At 38.8% G+C, this 22914-nt stretch overlaps 1 protein-coding gene across 5 annotated transcripts in view; it reads left to right on the top strand.

Moving 5' to 3' along the window:
- Positions 1-22914, top strand: part of EPC1 (enhancer of polycomb homolog 1) — a 111580-nt gene that overhangs the window by 76096 nt on the left and 12570 nt on the right. For 4 of the 5 annotated variants that reach the window (XM_021064807.1, XM_013980224.2, XM_003130718.6 and 1 more), the window contains exons 2-10: positions 4038-4197; positions 15211-15356; positions 15770-15976; positions 16391-16539; positions 17669-17828; positions 19104-19280; positions 19360-19449; positions 19533-19681; positions 21693-22045. In XM_021064807.1, the coding sequence (XP_020920466.1) occupies positions 4038-4197; positions 15211-15356; positions 15770-15976; positions 16391-16539; positions 17669-17828; positions 19104-19280; positions 19360-19449; positions 19533-19681; positions 21693-22045 (1591 nt within the window). The remainder of the gene's footprint in view (positions 1-4037; positions 4198-15210; positions 15357-15769; positions 15977-16390; positions 16540-17668; positions 17829-19103; positions 19281-19359; positions 19450-19532; positions 19682-21692; positions 22046-22914) is intronic. The other variant, XM_005668100.3, reaches the window with a different exon arrangement.

Here is a 22914-nt window from a genome sequence, read left to right as displayed (position 1 = left end):
CATGTTCTTCAGCAGCATGCTGTAGTGCCTGCAGAAACCCAACGGCTTGGTTGTATTTCACACCTAGGAAGTAACTTTCACTGTGGTTCATGTAGAAAATTAAATGAGATAACCAGGAAATTTCTGAAAAGGAATTGTGAGGAATTTAATATCTAGTCAGTGCTAGATAATAAAATATAGCTTGAGGCTGCTTTTAAAAACATGTTAAATACGGGCATGGGAGGCAGTTGAGTAGGGAAAAAGAACTTGGAAATATTCCCAAATACAAGTGGAATTTATGATAAAGGGAGGGACATTTTTAGTCATTAAGGGGAGTGGATAATTTTATGCATGGCATTAGGACAGCTTGCTGGCTGGCTAGCTCTCCTGATACAAAAATAAGAAGATAGGGAATTCCCGTCGTAGCTCAGTGGTTAACAAACCCGACTAGTAACCATGAGGTTGCAGGTTTGATCCCTGGCCTCGCTCAGTGGGTTTGAGGATCTGGTGTTGCCATGAGCTGTGGTGTAGGTCACAGATGAGGCTCAGATCTGGTGTTGCTGTAGCTGTTGTGTAGGCCAGCAGCTACGGCTCCAGTTGGACCCCTAGCCTAAGAACCTCCATAGAATGCTACGGGTGCAGCCCTAAAAAAAAGACAAAAAGGAAAAAGATAACCCATCTCTCAACATGTTCACCTACACAGAGAAATGCTAATGGATTTAGAACAAAATTCACATTATGAATAACGTGCCTTGCCTTCCTCACTGCCTCCTTGAATTTGATGTGAGGGTTTGGGGAGGGGGCACATAGGGCAAAGAAAAATTCTCTTGGTGTTTGAGGGTATCTGAGGGTAGAAAAGCACATCTGTGCTTCCCAGCCAGGCTCAAAAGTGCCCTGTGTCAGACTTCACACCAGCTCCTAGGAGTCATGGGGCAGCCTGAAGCCAAAATCAAATTGAGTTTTTGTTTACACACCCTAGTTTGCGACTATACAACTTAAACCTGTTATTAGGAGTGACAAAACCATAAAGGAAAAGGTTAATAAATTTAACTAGTAGAACTTTACTGCAAGGAAAAAAATGAACAAAATCTGAAGTCAAGCTTCAGGATATATCTGGACAAAATGTTCATTGAAAAAGATACGTGCACCCTTATGTTCATTGCAGAACTATTCACAATAGTCAAGACATGGAAGCAACCTAAATGTCCATTGACAGATGAATGGATTAAGATGTGGTATATATACACAATGGAATACTAAGCCATAAAAAAGAACAAAATAATGCTATCTGCAGCAGCATGGATGGATGGAACTAGAGACTCTCATACTAAGTGAAGAAAGATGCACAAATACCATATTGTATCACTTATATCTGGTATCTAATATATGGCACAAAATAACCTATCTACAGGAAAAAACTCATGGACTTGGAGAATAGACTTGTGGTTGCCAAGCTGGAGGGGGAGGGAGTGGGATGGACTGGGAGTTTGGGGTTAGTAGATGCAAACTATTTGCATTTGGAGTGGATAAGCAATCAGATCCTGCTGTATAACGCAGGGCACTATATCTAGTCACTTAGAATGAAACATGATAGAGGATAATGTGAGAAAAAGAATATATATGTATAATATAGGTATGAATGGGTCACTTTTGCTGTATAGCAGAAATTGACAGAACATTGTAAATCAACTATAATAGAAAAAATAAAAATCTTTTTTTTTTTAAAAAAAAAGGTACCAGGACTCACACATACAAAGGTAAACAAAAGAAGTTTCAGGAAAATATTTGTGAAATTAATTACATGGGCGCTGATTTCCTTAATGTTGGAAAGGAAATAATCCACATATTTAACATCAGTGAGAAAAGGGAAAGCAGCACTTTTTGAAATGAGCAAACAGCAGCATTTAAGGGAAGAAAAACTCATTGTAAAGAAATTAAACTAAAATAATGATGGGTTAATTCTGTCGTGGTACAGCAGGTAAAGGATTCAGCATTGTCACTGCTGTGGCATGGGTTTGATCTGGAAGTTTCCTGGTGCTGCAGGTGCAGCCAAAAGTAAATAACAAGATGTGTGATTTTTTTTCAAGGTTTTTTTTGTTGTGAAAGTATAATTGATTTACAGCATTTCATCAACTTCTGTTGTACAACAATGTGACCCAATCACACACATTTCCCTGTGCTATATAGTAGGATCCCATTGCAAGACGTGTGATTTTAAAATTGGAGAGATACTAAGAAGTTACTGCCAGGAGTGGTCACAATGAGAGTTATAACTTCATATATCCTTTGAGCACTTCCGTCTGTAGTTGTCATATGGATGCTTTCCCAGGCTCAGTAAGGTGTCTTACGTACAGTAGTACAGGATTTGCAGCCTATCATTGTCTGAGCAAATAAGTAATGGTACATCCACATGGTGGAATACAATGCAGCTGTTGCAAAGAATGTAGTAAAAGTATCAGTATGGAAAAATCTCCAGGATATAACAAGTGACCAAAGCCCTAGGAATAAAGCTCTGAACGTTGCATAGTAGACTCCTAGCTGTGGATTTATATATCTCTATCTCCATATGTAAAATTAACAGAGACTACTTATAAGGGCTGGAGTTTTTTTTCATACTTTTGGAATGTTTTTCTTCCTTGAACTTGTATCTTATGTGGTATTTTAAAAACTACTTTGGAGTTCCTGTCATGGCACAGTGGAAGCAAATCCAACTAGGAACCATGAGGTTGTGGGTTTGATCCCTGGCCTCGCTCAGTGGGTTCAGGATCCAGAGTTGCCGTGAGCTGCAGTGTAGGTTGCAGATGTGGCTTGGATCTGGTGTTGCTTCGGCCATGGTGTAGGATGGCAGCTTACAGCTCCAATTCAACCCCTAGCCTGGGAACCTCTATGTGCCGCAGGTGCAGCCCTAAAAAGACCAAAAACAAAAACAACAACAACAAAAAACCTACTTTAAACTTAATGAAATGTTTACCAAAATTCCTTGATGATAGGGGTGGGTGCTAACAGATATTTTTATGGCAGCTGGTGGCATCACAAACTGGTAAAAATCTTTCTGTGTGGTGACTAAACCAAAGCTTATTTTGAGCACCTGTTGTGTGCCAGGCATTATATTAAACATCTAATGCACATTTATCTTATGTAAATCTCCAACCCCATAAAGTAGATTTGATTTTTCTCTTACTGGAGGAAGCAGACTTAGAAGAATGAAGTGTCTTGCCAGGAGTTACAAACTCTGGAGCCTGTGCTTTCAATCCTTGTACTTTACTGCTGTTCAAATGGGCTGTGGAAGTTCACAAGGTTATTACTCAGGACAAAAGCCAGGTTTGGATCTGTGATAGTTTCTCCAACTAAAAATGGAGATAATAATCTCTTACCCTTCCTGTAAAGGTCATACAGTTGATTCATATGACATTTATGAAAGTGTGTAAGTGATGAGAATCAATAAAAAATTTTTATGTGTAGCTTGCTTTTTTCATGTAGTAAGTTTAAATATTATAACCCTATTTTTACAAAAATTGTAAAATGCAAACAGTAACAGTCTTAGTCAACTTTTTGAACTCATTTAATTTTCAGTTTTGGCATAGTACTTACTCTTTTTTTTTTTTTTTTTTTTTTTTTTTTGGTCTTTTCAGGGCCACACCTGCGGCATATGGAGGTTCCCAGGCTAGGGGTCTAATTGGAGCTGTAGCCACCAGCCTATGCCAGAGCCACAGCAACGCCAGATCCGAGCCGTGTCTGCGACCTACACCACAACTCGGGGCAATGCCAGATCCGTAACCTACTGAGCAAGGCCAGGGATCGAACCCGCAACCCTCATGGTTCCTAGTCAAGTTCATTTCCGCTGCGCCATGATGGGGACTCCAGTACTTATTCTTAAATTGAGGAAACAGACAGTATATCTAGCAAAATCATCTTATTTCTGCTTAAAATGTTTTTTTTACCACTAGCTGTATTATTAGCAGCATCCTTGCACAGTTACTGAAACCTCTTCATAAGGCTGTATGTTCTGTTTGGTAGTTTTCTAATACATAAACTGACCTATTTTTCTGTCTTTTCAGGAACACCATCTTCAGCGGGCTATTTCAGCACAGCAGGTGTATGGCGAGAAGAGGGATAATATGGTTATACCAGTCCCAGAGGCAGAAAGTAATATTGCTTACTATGAGTCTATATATCCTGGGGAATTTAAGATGCCAAAGCAGCTCATTCACATACAGCGTAAGTAATTTCTCTTTTGATAATTATATTTTATATGATCTTTTTAATGTAATTCTTGACAGATTTTTATCTGTCCAAGGCCATTGTCAGTATCTGTTTCATTGACCAGCATCAGAGTTATTAGAGCCCATTTTGACCTTTTAAAATTGCCTGAGATTTCTGCCTTGCAAAAGATAGCATTTTCATCCTAGATGTTTAGCTTCATCTCAATATGGGATCTTAATGCTGCTTTAGACAAGTTTTATGAAGACTATGCCTTGGATGTAGAAATCATTTTCTTACTGTTCAGAAATAGTAATTTAATTGCTTTAAAGAACTTCTTAGTATAAGTCAGAAGTCATCAAACTTTTCCTTTTAAGGATCATATAGTAAGTATTTTAGGCTTTGTGGGTCATTCGGTTTCTGTCACAACTATTTTACTCTGCATTTAAGAGGAGATCAGCAAGAGCCAGTACATACGCGAATGGGCATGGCTGTGTTCCAATGAAACTTTACTGACAAGAACAGATGCAGCCCAGTATTGGCCCACGGGCCATAGTGTGCCAACCCCATCTGTGTTTCTACTCATTTTTTAAAATTGTAGTGTTTTAATTGGTAACTTGTTTCACTTCGTAGTGACAGATTCTTAATTGGAAATGATCCCTTGATAGCTGATCCCATTTGATGATGAACAGCTGAGAGCTTATAGACCTAAGAGAATAGATTTCTTTCACTCCATCCCTAGGTAGTTGACAACTTAAAAAAAGCATAGCTTAAAAGTTATTACTAAGGTAAAATTGCTATAGTTTTTGTTGTTGTCTTGCTGATCTTTGAGATCAAGTAGCTTTTCCAGGGGCCTGTCTAAACTTTTTCCAGGACTTTTTTTCCCTATAAATCTGTTTTGTTTTTATTGTTCTTTCTAAAGATATAGAAAAACTAACTTTACCCAGTTCCTAATTTATTAACTACTTTTCTAACTCATATAACCTTTTCTCCGTATGGTCTAGTTTCTGTCCTGGATTCTAAGCATAAATCTTACTATTTCTTGACTATGAAAACCAAAAGTAAGAGCCCTCTGGCTCTTAGCAGTTTTGTGTTGGCACTTGATAAGTTTTTAAATAAATTTTATTAGAGTATAGTTGACTTGGAAAGTTGGCATTTGATGTTTTTAATTTGTGATAATTTCTCATCTTTACCTCTAACTTGTACCTAATCGTATTGACTTCATTTAGAAAAAAAATTCTTCCAATTTATTAAAGGCTATTTTGAAGTGAACCAAATAAATGGTGTGTGTTTTCTTGCCCACTCATGTGTTTAAGTACATATAAGACATAGACATTCTAAACAAATTTAATCAATATTGGGACCTAAAAATTAGTTCTCTGGAAATGCATGACCATGTGAAAGTCACAGAGCTGCTCCTTCCTATATATAGGACAGCTAGAACCATGCTGTATTCCACAGCCATAGACTACGTCATCTTCCAAATACACGCTTTTAGGTTAAAGCAGGAAGGAGTCCCCATTGTGGCTTAGCAGGTTAAGAACCTGACATAGTATCTGTGAGGATTCAGGCTTGAACCTCGCTCGGTGGGTTAAGGGTCTGTTGTTGCCGCAATCTGCGACATAGGTCACAGATGTGGCTCAACTCCAGTGGTCTGGGCTGGCTGTGGTGTGGACTTCCAGATGCAATTCCAGTTTGACCCCTAGCCTGGGAACTTCTGTGTGTTGCAGGTGTGGCTCTTAAAAAAAAAATTAAAAAAGGTTAAAGCAGGATTGAGCAAGATATAATTACATTAATTTACATTCTCATTACTATCAGAAAAAAAATTGAATGCATGTTTTACAAACAGTTGCTTATTGATGGCCAAAATCGACAGATCATGTTTTATTGGTAACTAGTGGATTAAATTGTGGTCAGAAAAGTCAGAAGGTACTATATGAAAAGAAGCATTGACTTTGCTGATGTTATAATCAAGTAATAGTAATAAAATGGAAGCAGAATTGTAAATTATTTGGGGAAAAATTTTAATCAGTGCACCTTTGGAAAGATGTATACATTGGAATATTAATAAAGGTAGCTAAATTAGTGTTAGCTGTCTTTGAATTTCTCTTAATGTCTTGTTTTGGATGATTATAGATTCACAGAATGACATGTGAAGCATTGTATAATCACCACCACGATTAAGACACTCACTTGAACCATCACCACAAGAGTCTACCTTGGTGCTCCTTTTAAATGCACCCCGAACCCCTGGCAACCACTAATCTGTTCTCCATCTTTGTCCTTATGTCACTTGATGAATGTAAGATCAGTGGAATCATGCAGTATATATTCTTTTGAGACTGACTTTTTTCACTCAGCGTAACATCCTCAGTGTTCATCCTGTTGTTTGATTCATTCTGTTGCCGAGAGGTCTTCCATAGTATACATGCACACCACGCGTTGGACCATTCACCACTGAAGGATGTCTCGGTAGCTTCTAGGTTTTAACTGTTACAAATAAAGCTGCTGTGAACATTCTTGTACATATCTTTGTGTGAACATATTTATTTCTCTGAGATAAATATCTATGGGTGTAGTTGCTGGATCATCCTTTTTTAGTTTGACAAGAACTTCTAAGACGTTCTCCTGTGGCACAGTGGGTTAAGGATCCAGTGTTGCTGCAGCTGTGGCAGAGGTTGCAACTGTAGGTTCAGCCCCTGGCCTGGGAACTTGCACATGCATGGGTGTGGCAAACAAAACAAAACAAAAACAAACAAAAACCTTCTGCACTATATCCGAGTAGCTGTACCATTTTACATTATCATCAGTAGTGGCTGTGTGATCCCGTTTCTCCTGTATCCTTGCCAGCATTTGAAGTTATCACTTAGCTATTCTAGTAAGTATGCAGTTATACCCCATTGTACTTTAAACCTGTATTTCTCTAAATGGCTAATATGTTAAATGTCTTTTCATGTGTTTGGTTGCCATCTGTATATCCTAGTTTGTTTTAAGTTTTAAGTTTTGAGGATTTTGTTGTGTGAAGTCATCTTTTCATCCTCTTAATGGTCTTTCACAGAGCAGAAGTATCTAATTTTGGTAAGATCTACTTATCAGTTTTCCTCTTATTCATCATTATTTTGCCCTGGGTCCAAAGATTTTCTCCTGCGACCTTTTCTAGAAGTTTCACAATTTTACTTTTAAAAAGTGTATCATTTAAGTGTATGATCGATTCTGAATGTGAGGTTTAGGTCACCATGCTTTCCATCCAGCCCCCACTCCCCCAGTATCTATCACTCCAGCACCAAGTCACCCCTCCTCCATTGAATTGCTTTTACTTCTTGGCCGAACATCAATTAGGCATTTTGATGTGGATCTCTTTCTGGGTTCTGTATTCTGTTCCATTGATTTCTGTGTTTATCCCGAGACAGTACCACTGTCTTGATTATGCAGCTATATAATAATCCTTAACATCGGGGAGAGTGCTTCCTCCTTTATTTTTCTTTTTCAAAATTGTTTTCAGTCTTCTAGGGCTTTTCCCTGTAAATCTTACAAGAAGTTTGTATCTGCAAAGAAACTTGCTGAGATTTTGGTTGGAATTGCATTAAATCTGCAGATCGTTATAAGGAGAATTGACATCTTTGCTGTGTTGACTCTTCAGTCCATGACCACAGTATGACTCTCCTAGTTTCGGTCTTCTTTGATTTCTTTCGTTTGCACTTGACCATTTTCATCATACAGATCCATGTTTTTTTGGATTCGTACCTGTTTTATGTTCTTTGGAACAATTGAAAATGGTTTTGCACTTTTGATTTTGGTTTCCACTTGCTCATTGTCAACCTACAGAAATGTAGCTGTTCCATGTCTTATCTGTTGTGAATAGTGCTGCACTGAACATAGGGGTGCATGTATCTTTTTCCGTGAAAGCTTTGTCTGGATATATGCCCACGAGTGAGATTGCTGGATCACATGGTAGTTCTATATTTATTTTTCTTGTTCCTCTCTATTCCTAGTGTATTATGAATTTTTAGGGAGTTCCTGTCGTGGCGCAGTGGTTAACAAATCCGACTAGGAACCATGAGGTTGTGGGTTTGATCCCTGGCCTTGCTCAGTGGGTTAAGGATCCTGCGTTGCCGTGAGCTGTGATGTAGGTCACAGATGCAGCTCGGATCCCTCGTTGCTCTGGCTCTGGTGTAGGCCAGCAGCTACAGCTCCGATTCGACCCCTAGCCTGGGAACCTCCATATGCCGTGAGAGCAGCCCAAGAAATGGCAAAAAGACAAAAAAAAAAAAAAAAAAAAAAAAGAATTTTTATCACGACTGTTGAATTTATCAAATGCTTTTTCTGCATCAATTGATAAAGTCATGTGCTTTTCCTTTTATCATAGTCAGAGCTGTGAAGGAAGAAACCCATATTAAAATCATTATGCCCAGGAGTTCAGCAGTAACGAACCCAACTAGGATCCATGAAGATTCAGGTTTGATCCTTGACCTCACTCAGTGGGTTAAGGATCTGGTGTTGCCGTAAATTGTGGTGTAGGTCGCAGATGTGGCTTGGCTTGGATCCCGAGTTGCCATGGCTGTGGTGTAGGCCAGCAGCTGTAGCTCCCATTCAACCCCTATCCTGGGAACTTCCACATGTCTTCAGTGTGGCCCTTAATATATATATATATTTTTTTAATTATATATATATATAATTAAAAATCAATAAAACCATTATCCCCTTCTTCTAGATTGTGAATACTTTCTTAGACTGTTTCAGAGTACTTTTTCAACATCTCCTGGTCCAAAGGGTCTAAATGTTTTTTCTCTTTTGATTGGTGATCTGTAAGGCTTCTAGATGACACAGCTAAGACTCCTCTTTTCCTATTCATACTGGAAGAAAGGACAAAACAGTTCTGACCAGAATAGGCAGAAACAATTCTTTATCCCTCTTGCACTTTCCTTGCACGGTCTCAAGATTCAGCTGTTTCTCAAAGAAAATCTTTTTTCTTTCTTTCTTTTTTTTTTTGCTAAACTGAGGTATATGGAAGTTCCCAGGCCAGGGATTGAACCTGTCCCACAGCAGTGACCCAAGCTGGTGACAACACCAGATCCTTAACCCACTGAACCACGAGAGAACTCCTCAAAGAAAATATTTTTTAAAGGGGCAGTCTTGTGTATTTGAATATGTGTGTGTGTGTGTGTATACAGTATATGCATTTCTAGTTCTATCCACTGCTAGGGCCAAGAAGCAGAAATATTCACTAGCAATAAGCACACCTAGCACCTATGCTCTCATCCACTCCCCATTAAATAGGACCGAGAATATGTGGGAAAACAGTTAATTCCCGGACTGAGGCAGGGTGAGCAAACCTTGCGGAACATGTTGGTACCCCAGAAATCAAGCACTCAAACAAACAGCAGAGGCATATCAAAAGGACCCAGGAGTTTCCACTGGCTAAATCTGGGACAGTTCAAGCAATGGAATAACTCAGCACAATATTGAATCATAAACCTTTGAAAAGGTAGGAGTTCATGAATCTATACGGACAATAGATCAATAAATGGTAGAGAAGAGTATTCTCATGGTTTTACAGTATGGAATGCCAAGAGCTGAATGGTAGTGGAAAGAGAGGGCTGGAGTTAGAAAATTGTTTTTGCCATTACCATGAGTCACACAAGCATCACCAATGTGTGCTCAGTAGAAGAGGAGATTTTGATGAGGAGCAAGATGTTTACATGGCCTTAAACTTTGCCCACGAGCTGATTGTTAGGTACAAGGGAGGGAGGGAGAAAACAGTAGTTACACAGAGGAGTAATTGGGCAGTTTCTTGACTGATGGTCACAGTTCCCACCACTTAGGAGAAACAGATGAACATGTGTGCCCCTAGGGGTGAGACCCTGAAAAAGGATTAAAAAGGTTGAGTGTTCAGTGTCCCAGCTAAGAGTACATAACCGAATCACAGTGGGAAAATGCAAGAGATACCAAGTGGAGAATGCGCTAATAGTAATAATTCTGAAATGACACCTGAAGCTAATCTAAACTGTATGTCACCTCTACGTCAATTAAAAAAAAATCCTGGGGAGATGGCTATGTCCTTCAGAAAACATTAGTGTCAAAAGACAGAGAAATGTTCCACATTAAGGAGGCTAAAGAGACAACAATGAAAGTAATACCTGATCCCACACTGGTTCTTGGCTGGAGTGGGAAATGTTACATATTAATGGGTCAGCTGGCAAAATTGGAGTATAAAGTTGATGACTGTACTGTGATTATATAGAAGAATCTATTCTTAGAAAACACACTCTGTGGTATTTAGCAGTAAAGAGCCATCATGAATGTAATTTACCCTCTGATAGCTCAAAAATTACTGTGAGAGGGTGTGTCTTTGGGGTGGGGGGCGGGGCGGGGGGACATGCACATGCAAATGAGAAATGGAATAAAATTTTAGCAGCAGATGAATCTGGGTAAAGGATGTGCAGGTGTTCCTTGTACTGCTTTTATTTTGAAGCTTTTATAAGTTTGATTTCTAAATAAAAAGATTTTTAAAAAACGGATCCTTGTGGAACCTACTTTTTATTACCTCTCAGAACAGCTGTACCTGTCTTTATGCCAATTCTGAAAGATTACATCATCGCCTTCCCTTGCCTGCCTCCACCGCCCTGCAACATACATTCTTTCCCCATTACTCTTCTGGGTCCACTTTCTCACAGGTAAAATCTGTTTTGTCAACCACAGAACTTTATCTACAAAGGACTTGTATCTGGAATTTCAGATCTTTCAGATCTGGGATTCTCCGTATACTCTCCCCAAATATGTTCTGGAAGTTACTCCAAGCTCTGTTGTTTATAACATAAAGAAGTTGAAGAATCTCATGATACAGCTAGCCTTCGATAGCGTTGTCTTCTTACGTCTAAGCAAAGCTGTCCCATATCTACCACCTCAATAGTAGATAGCACTATTAATAGTTTCTCTGCCCAGAATTTATTTCAGGATCTTTGCAAGTAGGTATTACCAATCCATGAGAGTTAGTGCTTGACTTGAAACTGGTTTTCCATTCCTGCCCTGACAAATTTATCTTCACCCTTGAACAGTGTACCTCCTTTTCTTTTTTTTTCTTTTTTTTTTTTTTTTGGTATGGCTTTTTAGGGCTGCACCTGCTGCATATGGAGGTGCCCAGGCTAAGGGTTGGATCAGAACTATAGCTGCCTGGCCTATGCCACAGCCACAGCAATGCCAGATCTGAGCTTGTCTGCAACCTACACCACAGCCCACAGCAACACTGGATCCTTAACCTCCTGAGCTAGGCCAGGGATCAAACCTGCAATGTCATGGTTTCTAGTCAAATTCGTTTCTGCTTCACCATGACGGGAACTCCTCTTTTTCTTTTTTCTTTTTTCTTTTGGCCCCGCCCTTGCTTGCAGAATTTCCTGGGTCAAGGGTCAAACCCACACCACAGTAATGACAGTGCTGGACCCTTACCCCACTAGGCCGCCAGGGAACTCCAAGTGTACCTTCTTTTCCTTCAGGCAGGAATTATATTCTGTTCCTAAGCCACATTTTGTACCATTTCATGGACCCTTTCGCTACTTGTTTCCTATCAAGTAGAAATACTGTTTGGAGTTATGGCCATACCACCCATGCTCACTTAGTCTGAGCCATTCTGTGGTGTTTGTTACACAGATATTTAGGTACATTTCATTTCTATCCAGTAGGACTTTGTAGCCCCTTTAAAATTATTTATATGCACTGTGTATTCTTTTTGTTTAGATTTACTTTCTGTAGATTTTTACCTTTTTGGTCACACCCACGGCATGCATTCCTGGGCCAGGAATCAAACCCGAGCCACAGCAGTGATAATACCAGATCCTTAACCACTAGGCCACCAGGGAACTCCTCTATCTGAATATTTTAAAAGGAGTCAGCTTCTGCAGTATGGCTGCAATATTTAACAGTCATTGGCTAGCCTGGTCTCATCTTAATTGGCAGAGCTTAATTAGAAGAGGCAGCTCATTTGCCTATTTGTCTCTAGACCAGGTTTTCTACAGTCAGTAACTTGCCCCAGGAAATTCGAAGATACTCCTAATTTCTAGAACCATGATAAAGATGTTACATCTTTATCAGCTGTGTTTGAGCTGTCGGTTAGAAGCTGCCATTTTGGCTGAAGCCAAATTACACTTCAGTCGTTGGCTGTGGTTTTTTGATAAATGAAATCCTAATGTGATTTTTTTTTTTTACGTGTTACGTTTTCTCTAGGGCTTTAGTATTTTATATCTGAACAAGATTTGGTTCTCCTTGTATTTTAAGGTCTTAGACATGTTTGCAGTAACTAAAAAAAAAAGCTTCTTGCAATGGCCAGAGCACTGTGACTCCCAGGTACTTTTTAACTTCAGTGGAAAAGACAGAGCTCACCCAGGTGGGGATCTTCCTTCTCATCTCCATTCTGTTCCCTGTTTGTTGCATGTGACCTGTCATTGATGGTACAGCACGTACTAAAAGTGTATTTTGATAGTGCAAAACTAAGGTGATGTTGGGCAAGCTTGTTTAGTTTTTATGAATAATCAAGCTTTGTAAATGTGATTTGATCTAAAGAAAAATAAATTTTATAGTAATGTATAAATGAGACCCTAAAAATATATAAAACACACCCTAAGGCAGAACATTGGTCTGCCAGTGATAGTTGACAGTTGGTCCCTATCAGTTTGGCTTTCTCAACTATGTGGACCACTGCTCTGTAATAGAACTTTCCATGATAGGAATTTTCTTATAATCTGTAGTATCTGGGACAAAAACTATAGCCGCATATATTATTTAACACTTGAAATGTGGGTGCTGTAACTGAGGTGCTGAATTTTTAATTAAATTAATTGAAATTTAATTAGTCACACATGGCTAGTGGTTTCCCTAATGAACAACACAGATGTGGATTTTCTTGTTATGGGAAAGAAATCAAGGATGTTTAATCCAGTAGTCAGTGTTTTAATCTGCTTTGAAATCTCCAAAATCTGTTTACGTAGCAATAACAGAATTAGATGGTGGAAGATCTTTGGAGGGCCTATTGCTGTAAGAAAAATGGGTGCAGAGATGTTAACATATAGACATTTCTATGAAGGAGTCTGAATATTCATTTATTTTATTCTGTGTTATTTTTGGGCATACCCACGGCATGTGGAAGTCCTCAAGCCAGGGACTGAATCTGAGCTGCAGCTGCGGTCTGCACCACAGCTCTGGCAACACTGGATACTTTAACCCACTGTGCTGGTCCAGGGGTTGAACCCGAATCTCTACAGCAACCTGAGCTGCTGCAGCTGGATCCTTAACCATTGCTCCACAGCAGGAACTCTCAATTTATTTTAATTAGGAATGTTGATTAGAAGTGGGATGTAGGTCAAAATGAAAATGAAATACAGTGCAGTAGGATAGTATATTCAGTTCCACAAATACTTGTTGGGTTCCTGTGGGCCAGATGCTGTATTAACCTTGAAGGATGGCAGATTTGGGTCAGCCAGGGAGTCTCCTCTTGTACCTATGACTCATCACTGCGAGTGATGCAGGTTTTCTGAGGCCTTTTTTCCACTTGAATAGAGTGAAATCCAGATGCTTTTCAGTAGAACCCTGCGAGCAGTTGGCATGTTTACTGTCCCTGCACTGGAGGTGCAGAGATAAACGAGACCCAACACTTCTTCTCAAGGAGATCAAACCTGTTTCAATGCTTAACAAATAGATTGTAAAGTATGTGTAAAAATGGTACAGAAGAAGGAGAGCCGTCTAGAACAGGAATTTCTTGCCTTGGTGCCACAAGCTTTTAGGGACATTTGAATTGTCTATAATTTATACAAAATCTTTTATGTTTATACCTCCTGTTTTTCTGGGGAGAGGGTTCATAGCTTCTAAAAAAGATAAAAGTGGTTAGGAGAATTACTTGGTGGAAGGAGGACAGTCAAGAAAGGATTCCACTGGAGTTAATGTCAGGTTGAGTTTTGGAAAGAATAGTCATTTGCTAGGTGGACAAGCAGAAAATAGCACATGGAAAGGCCTGGAGACCTGAAGGAATAGCATGCTATTTGAAATGTATGAAATTCGATGTTGCTAGATCATAAAGTACTGGTGAGAGGGCCAGGCTGGGTCCAAAAGGACCTGTTAATTCTAAGGATTTGGACTTGAGGGTCATGAGAAGGTAGGAGGAGGATCAAAGCAAGGGGAAGATGTGAGGTAATTTTTGATACCAAGCTTCTTATTTTACTATCAAACTAGTTTAATGTTGATAAATAATTGGGTGACATTTGATGGTATAGTATAAAGCAGTGGTTCTTGCCCCACCTCCCTTTTTTTTTTGCTTTTTAGGGCTGCACCCGTGGCATATGGAGGTTCCCAGGCCAGGGATCTAATTGGAGCTACAGCTACCGACCTACACCACAGCTCACAGCAACACCAGATCCTTAACCCACTGAGCGAGGCCAGGGATGGAACCTCAACCTCATGGTTCCTAGTTGGATTCATTTCTGCTGCACCACCCCAGAAACTCCACTTGCCCCTTTTTTGACAGTCCTAGGAATACTTCATATTTCTCTCACCATGACAATGATTCTCATAAGGGGACAAACCTCACTGAGTGACAGCTCTTACTGTTATTGGCAGTGGCTTCTAACACTTCAGCTTTAAATAGCACTCCCCAAGCTTTTGGTTAAGTAGTTAAATAAGCTATAAAATAGGACTTAAATATTCTAGAAACATCTTACTTAAAGATCTCATTCTTTTATTAAGTGAGATTATATGAAATTGCTGATACTTTATCATTTTTGAGCTACAAAATTTTCATGTAGTTCAACCCAGTGTAGTTAACAGTCTCTTTATGTTCTTAATAATGGGCTTCTAGTTTGTTTGCTTTGGGGGGTTGTCTTTTATCACTTTTATCATAACAGTAAAGATGATCTTAAATTTAATGAGCTTAGATTGTGAGTCTGAAAAAAAAAATCTTTCCTATATCTTTTAGAAGTTATCCACACATCTGTGGAAGGTTTTTGTCGTGTATTCACACAGTAAGTGATTGCTTATGGTTTCTTCTGTCAGCTTTTAGTTTGGATGCTGAACAGCCCGATTATGATTTGGATTCTGAAGATGAAGTATTTGTGAATAAACTGAAGAAGAAAATGGACATCTGCCCATTGCAGTTTGAGGAAATGATTGACCGTCTAGAAAAAGGCAGTGGTCAGCAGGTACAGCTTCATTGTGTATGCATTAAGTGTGTGTGAATATGTCTATATAAATATCTCTTTATATGGAAACAGCGTGATGTTGGGTGGGGCCGAGAGAGCAAGCTCTGGACAAGCATGAATTCATATCCCATCTCTGCCCATTACTAACCTGTATGACCTGCAGTATGTTTCAATTTCTGTGCTTCAGCTTCCCCATCTGTAAAATAAAGATGATAGACATTCCAGGGTCGTTAGGAAAATTAAATAACATAGTTAACATAAAGCATCTAGCTCATTGGCTGGCATGTGTAACGAACTCAGTGTGTTTGCCACGGTTAATACTGTTATTTTGATTATTGTCCTTTAAAGTTGCAGAAGTGCTTTGAACCTTTTATTTGTATTATGTGAAAATGACATAATGGTTTTACATTTAGCCAGTCAGTCTGCAGGAAGCCAAACTACTGCTAAAAGAAGACGATGAATTAATTAGAGAAGTTTATGAATACTGGATTAAAAAGAGAAAAAACTGTCGAGGGCCGTCTCTTATCCCATCCGTAAAACAAGAGAAGCGAGATGGTTCCAGCACAAATGATCCTTATGTGGCTTTTAGAAGACGTACTGAAAAAATGCAGACTCGAAAAGTAAGAGATCCTGGGGACATTTTTTGTAATTTTTTTTTTCGATGTAAGAAAATGTATATATAATTATGAATATCTCAGTATCTGAAGGTTGTGTTTTAATTTGTGTGTAGACAGACTTTTTATACAGTATAATGAAAAATATTAATTTAAAATGAATCAACCTTAAGGTTCATTACAGATCTATTAGTGATATGTGTTACTCTTAATCCACGTTAAAAACCATAGTCAAAATTGATTTCCTCGTGATCCATGTTCCCTTTCAGTGTCTTTAAATTCTAATCTAACCCTTCAAATATATATTTATATATTCCTTTTTTTAAATATATATATATTCTTATATTTCGGAAGCTATACTCAGAATGTCACTAGTTAGAAATGCTTATTGACATCAAACAAACAAATTTATATTTGCAGAATCGCAAAAATGATGAAGCCTCTTATGAAAAAATGCTTAAGCTGCGTCGAGATCTAAGTCGGGCTGTTACTATTCTAGAGATGATAAAAAGAAGAGAAAAGAGTAAAAGGGAGCTATTGCACTTAACACTGGAAATTATGGAAAAGAGGTAATGTCTGTTTTAACTGCATTAGAAATATGTATGTGGAGTTAATTTATTTCCTAAGCAGTTATCTGTAACTCCAGAAATATATTCTTTTAATAATAATTAGAGGCCATTGAAATGTGTGGCATGCTGTATATACTTTGTATAACTTTATGTGTTTTCTTCTATTTTTTTTTAAAGTGACTGGGTTCAGTAAAATTAAAATATGCCAGGCATTTCCATTTTGAAATGATATTCTTTTGCCTTTACTTGAGTTGTGTGCAGAGTTGTGAGGGAGAGAGAACATTTGTCATTTCTAAAGTTTTTATTTTATTCACTAGATGGAACTAAATTTTCTTAAAACACTTTGTGAGTTTTTTAAGCAGAAAAATACAAAAAGGGGGAGGAGGAAAGACCCAGCTGATCCTTCAAGGTGCACAATGAAAATTTCAAGCCTCGGTCCCCTAGTTCTTAGTTCCTATTCCCGAAGAAACCCACCATTAAATTCCTTATGGGGTGTTTCCATCGTGACACAGTGGCAGCAAGTCTGACTAGTATCCATGAGGGTGCAGGTTCAATCCTTTGCCTCACTCAGTGGGTCGGGGATCTAGCATTGCTGTGAGCTGTGGTGTATGTCACAGACACAGCTTGGATCCCGAGTGGCCACTACCGTGGCATAGGCAGCAGCTGTAGTTCCGATTTGACCCCCAGCCCGGTAACTTGCATGTGCTGCAAGTGTGGCCCTAAGCCAAAAAAAAAAAAAAATTCTTACGATTCATTCAGCCAAAGTAGTTTTATAGCAGAGGCAACTCAAAATAGTAGAAAGTTCCTCAGCACTGTTTTAGGCATGAATTTCAACATCTCTCCCAAATCTTTCACCAAAATTGCTGTGTTAAAATTTAAACCTTTGGGTTTTTCCTGCAGTTATCTGTTAATGGTGAGAGAAAGCTGTAAGCCAAAAAGTAAAAGAAAGAAATGATAGGAATTATGTCATCTGTAGTTTTAATAAGCATTCAGCAAATAGTCAAGGTTTAACTGTAATCTTACCTTAAGGCTAATCAGTGTTTGCAGTTATACCTCAGTTAGCTGTTAGTAGTCATGAGGATAAGTATGTGTAGAACTAACTTTTTAAACTTTCTTTTTATAATTTCAGGTATAATTTGGGTGACTACAATGGAGAGATCATGTCTGAGGTTATGGCACAGAGACAGCCAATGAAACCTACTTACACCATCCCCACCATCCCCATCAGCAACAGCAGTCAGTTTAAACACCAGGAAGCCATGGATGTGAAGGAGTTTAAAGTTAATAAGGTGATAAAAATTGCTCTGATAATAGCTGAAAATGTTAGTGGTGTTTTATCGTTACATTCAAAATGAGGAGTTCCCTGGTAGCTCAGCCAGTTAAGGATCTGAAGTTGTCATTGCTGTGGCTCTGCTTTACTGCTGTGGCAAGTGTTCAGTCCCTGGCCCAGGAACTTCACATGCCCTGGGTATGGCAAAAAAAAAAAAAAATCAGAGTGGAAAAGAAATATGTATGTTTATGTATATATATAAACCCTACTCTTAAAACCAGATTTTGATTTAAGACTGGACTGTTGATACAGCACTAGAAATCATAAAGAGAAATACTTCATCATTTAATAATTAACTTTTCTTTAAAAAGCTTAATGCCATAAATTGTATGAAACTTGACATAAATATTTAGCATATTTATACAACCATGATACTTGCCATGTTCTTTTCTTCCCAGGAAATATCATTTGTGCCTCTAATCTTTCTTGCCTGTTGCCTACACATGGAATTCGTACCCCCACAGCCTCTGCCATCACCTGCTATGCTCATTTGTAATAGGCACTGTGATCCTCACTCCATCACTCTTGCCTCTCTCTCTTTTATCCCTGCATTTCCCTATCTGATGATTTCATATCTTTATCCTTTAAAACTGCTCACAATTTTTCACTCCAAAAAGCTTTCGTTGTTGAGCCAGCAAGTCCTTACTACTCTTGACTTTTGGGGGTGTTGGTGGGAGTCGCCCCCACAGCATGCAGAAGTTCCCCAGCCAGGGATTGAAGCCTCGCCACAGTTGTGACCTATGTACTCTTTATTTTTTTAATACTTTTGCATCATCAATTTATTTTTCACTATGCTAACAGTTATCTGAAGTTTGCTCTGTGTGTATATAAAATTGTTTTAATTAATGCTTTTCCAGGGTTGATTTGTTACTTTTTTAAAGACTAGGCATCCCTTTTGAAAAATTCTGCCCTAGCATTTTCATAGAAGTTAAGAAAAAGATACAAGAGCCAGTGGTAAAAACTAATTGCAGTTGCAAGATCTCAGAGGCTGGAGAACTTTGACTTTAATGGAAACAGTACTTGATGATTATGTTTAGGTTGTAGGAACATACTTATGTTTTCACAGAGACCAGCCTCTGAGACTTTACAGTGTAAGACGACAAAACGTAAAGGTCTTGTGTCTCTGATGGTAGAAAGGCCTTCATTTTAGCAGTGAACTTATTTTTAAGACTTCCCCAGAACTTTCAGTTTGTTGAACATGGTTTCTAGTGTTTAATTCCTGACTGTATTGCAGCAAGATAAAGCCGATCTTACCCGACCTAAACGTAAATATGAAAAGAAGCCCAAAGTCTTACCTTCGTCTGCTGCTGCTGCCCCTCAACAGGCGAGCCCCGCCGCGCTGCCGCCCTTCAGCGCTAGAGACCTGAATCAGTACGACTTCCCCAGCTCGGATGAAGAGCCTCTGTCCCAGGTGAGTGGCGAGGGTTCTCTGCGGACACAGGCGGTAACATGGGAGGCACACGTTCTGACTGGCTTCCTTCCATTGAAAGGTTTTGTCTGGCTCTTCGGAAGCTGAGGAAGAGAATGACCCCGATGGCCCCTTTGCTTTCCGTCGGAAGGCAGGCTGTCAGTACTATGCGGTAAGTTCCTAGTTCTCTTCTCGAGTGACAGACTGTTTACCTCTCGCTGACCAAGAAAAATAATTGGGGTTTTTCTTTTTAAGCCTCACTTAGACCAAACTGGCAACTGGCCTTGGACTAGTCCTGGCGATGGCGGATTGGGGGATGTGCGATACCGATACTGCTTAACCACCCTGACCGTACCCCCGAGGTGCATTGGATTTGCACGAAGACGGGTTGGGCGCGGTGGAAGGTGAGGTGTCTGTACTCTTGCAATGGGGATGTTTTAGGTGGCGGGGTCAGGGGATCTCAAGTTAAAGTGAGGTCATCTGTCTAAAGAGCTCATTTGTTCCCACCTGCTGTTCTTAACCAATTTTTTGGACTAAAATACTGGCTACCTGTTTCTTTGTTTTTCTTTTTTCTTCTTTCTTTTTTTTTAGGGTCGCATCCATGGCATATGGAAGTTCCCAGGCTAGTGGTCAAATCGGGAGCTACAGCTGCCGACCTACACCACAGCCACAGCCACAGCCACACAGGATCCGAGCTGCGTCTACGACCTATACCACATTGCACAGCAATGCCGCATCCTTAACCCACTGAGCGAGGCCAGGGATCAAACCTGCAACCTCATGGTTACTAGGTGGATTCGTTTCTGCTGTGCCACAACGGGACCTCCTGATACCTATTTCTTATTCAGCCATAGCTTTTAATGCATAACTAATAGTTGCCTAATGGATCTGCTTTTCTTCCTGAGATTGTAAACCTCAGATATCTATTCTTAAGAGATAGAACTCTGAGAAAAGGCAGCAGATGAAGGCAAGTGTAAACCATAATTACATAAATTGTATTAAGTTAAGGAGACTACACAAAATTGTTCTAGGAGTTCTGGGAGACATTGGGGGAAAAGGATTAAATAGGCTAAGGAATGTCACATAACTAGTATACTGAGTTAACTCCCAGTGGAAAGGCTCCAGGATTCACAAGCCTTGATATCGCCTTGTCTGGACTTCTTTGTTTAAACCTGATGAAGCCCTTCACACTATAGATGCCTTGGTGTGAGAGGTTGTGTGGGGAAGGAAGAAATTACGGAAATTAAAAAAGCAAAGAAAGACAAAGACACTCAAGTAAATGTGAAAAAAAAATTTTTTTTTAAAACAAAACGGAGTTTCTGTTGTGGTGAAGCAGAAACAAATCCGAATAGTATCCGTGAGGATTCAGGTTCCATCCCTGGCGTCGCTCAGTGGGTCAGGGATCCAGTGTTGCCCTGAGCTGTGGTGTAGGTTATGAATGTGGCTTGGATCCCACATTGCTGTGGCTGTGACGTGAGGCCGGCAGCTGTAGCTCTGATTTGACCCCTAACCTGGGAACTTCCATGTGCCTCGGGTGCAGCCCTAAAAAGAAAGAAAATAGAAAAAAGGCAAAACAGATAAATCATCAAGGTGCTTTCAGGAAGAAACCTAAGGGTATAATTTATAGTAAATCATTGACTTATACATATGTTGCTTTCATTTTTGAGACTTAGTTGCACTTTTTATTACTAATCATTAGTTTAGATTTATTCAGATACTAAAATACATTTTATTGAGTGCCTTTTCAACTCCATCATTACATTGACACCAGTAGTGGTGAAAGTTCTCTATGTTGGCTATATTTTATTCTGTACTAGCATTAATCAATGTTATTTTAAGATGGAGTCATTAGTAAAGTTTATATAAATAACATGCAAATACATCCTCTGGTGTGGTAGCTCTCAAATATTTTGTATATAAGAAATTTTAATGGTATAAAATATCCAAAGATCACATGCCTTTTACTGCTTTTCTCCTACCTCCCCACTCCAAAAAAAAAAAGCAGTTGTTTTTGTTTAAAGAACGTATGTTAACAATATCTCCTAAAGTGATTTGGTGCTCTGTAACGGAAGAGAAAAATCAAATTCTTTTATGTGGTATAATAACATACTATTAGGCCAGCATGTAGAGTTAGAAGACTTGCTCTTGTGGATAGTATCTACCTTATTCTTTAAGGTAGGTTGCTTTCTTCTTTATTTGAATCATTATAAAGTAAAAGAAGCTTTATCAGAAATGGAGGTTTTTTTTTTTAGCCCATATAGCCAAATACTGAAATAATCAAGTTTATTCTTTAAATAAATAGCTTTTAAATAGTATGAGGTGGCTTTGGGAATTTGAGGGGGAGAAAGAAATACCTTTTTAGTATAATTTTTGGACAGCTATTTTACATATATGTTTCTGCCTTATTTTTAACAGGGTCTTATTGGACAGAGCTCACTCAGACTATGACAGTATGTTTCGCCATCTGGATTTGGAAATGCTTTCCTCACCACAACATTCTCCGGTCAATCAGTTTGCCAATACCTCAGAAACAAATACCTCGGACAAATCTTTCTCTAAAGACCTCAGTCAGATACTAGTCAATATCAAATCATGTAGATGGCGGCATTTTAGGCCTCGGACACCATCCCTACATGACAATGACAATGATGAACTCTCCTGTAGAAAATTGTATAGGAGTATAAATCGAACAGGAACAGCACAACCTGGGACCCAGACATGCAGTACCTCTACACAAAGTAAAAGTAGCAGTGGTTCAGCACACTTTGGTACGTTCATCCGCTATGATGTATGTTTCTGTAGAGGCGTCGGGCTTAGCAATTTTTGGCATATTATATGGTTATACTTACAGCTGAAAATTCTTTTCTCCTAAAATAGTATTTTTAAAAATCCAGGTTTAAGTATTTATTTGAATCCCAGTTGTACGTCTTCATTTAAACATACCCACATACATAAGATGTTTATTGCTATATGATGTAGAATGTTTCCTGGATGCACTTCATGAACCACAAGATTCAGCTCTTATGTTTTCAGATAATATGAAAAGAACATAGACCGTAAGTTGATAGTGTTTTATGTTTGGATCTTCCTAGACTGCTTAAGACTAGGCCGGCAAGTCAATAGATACGTAAAGCCTTATCTGCTGACAGAGCAACTCAGAATAACACGTAAGAGGGAAATGAATTTTTCAGAGAACAGCATTTAGGTTAAAGGATTATTTTAATAATTTTGGAAGCATTTTCATATAATACCTACTTTAGCATTATGGCTACGTGGTGAAATACGTCTTTAAAAAATGCTGTCTACTAAAAAATATTCCTCAAATTTTAGTTTTCTGTTATAAAGCAGGTATCTATTATTTAAGGCATGTAGATCATAGAAATTCACTGTTAAAATTGTTACTGCAGATGTTTATAAAGATAATTTAAGTGTGGATTTTGAAAAAGCTGTAGAGGTATTTAGTCTTTAAATATGAAAATATGCTTCTTATTCTTTAAGATATCCAGAAAAGGTTGAAGCAACTAATTTACTTAGTATTTAGAAATAAAGTACTTCTGTGAAATGGAAGTCTTTCAGCTCATAAGAAAAATAAGCGTATTTCAGAAATCAAGAAAAAGAATCTGAATTATTCTGGGGC

Source organism: Sus scrofa, chromosome 10 (genome assembly GCF_000003025.6).
Source record: "Sus scrofa isolate TJ Tabasco breed Duroc chromosome 10, Sscrofa11.1, whole genome shotgun sequence".
NCBI classification, from domain to species: domain Eukaryota; kingdom Metazoa; phylum Chordata; class Mammalia; order Artiodactyla; family Suidae; genus Sus; species Sus scrofa.
Note: the sequence above shows the minus strand (reverse complement) of the source record. Positions and strands in the feature narration are given on the sequence as shown.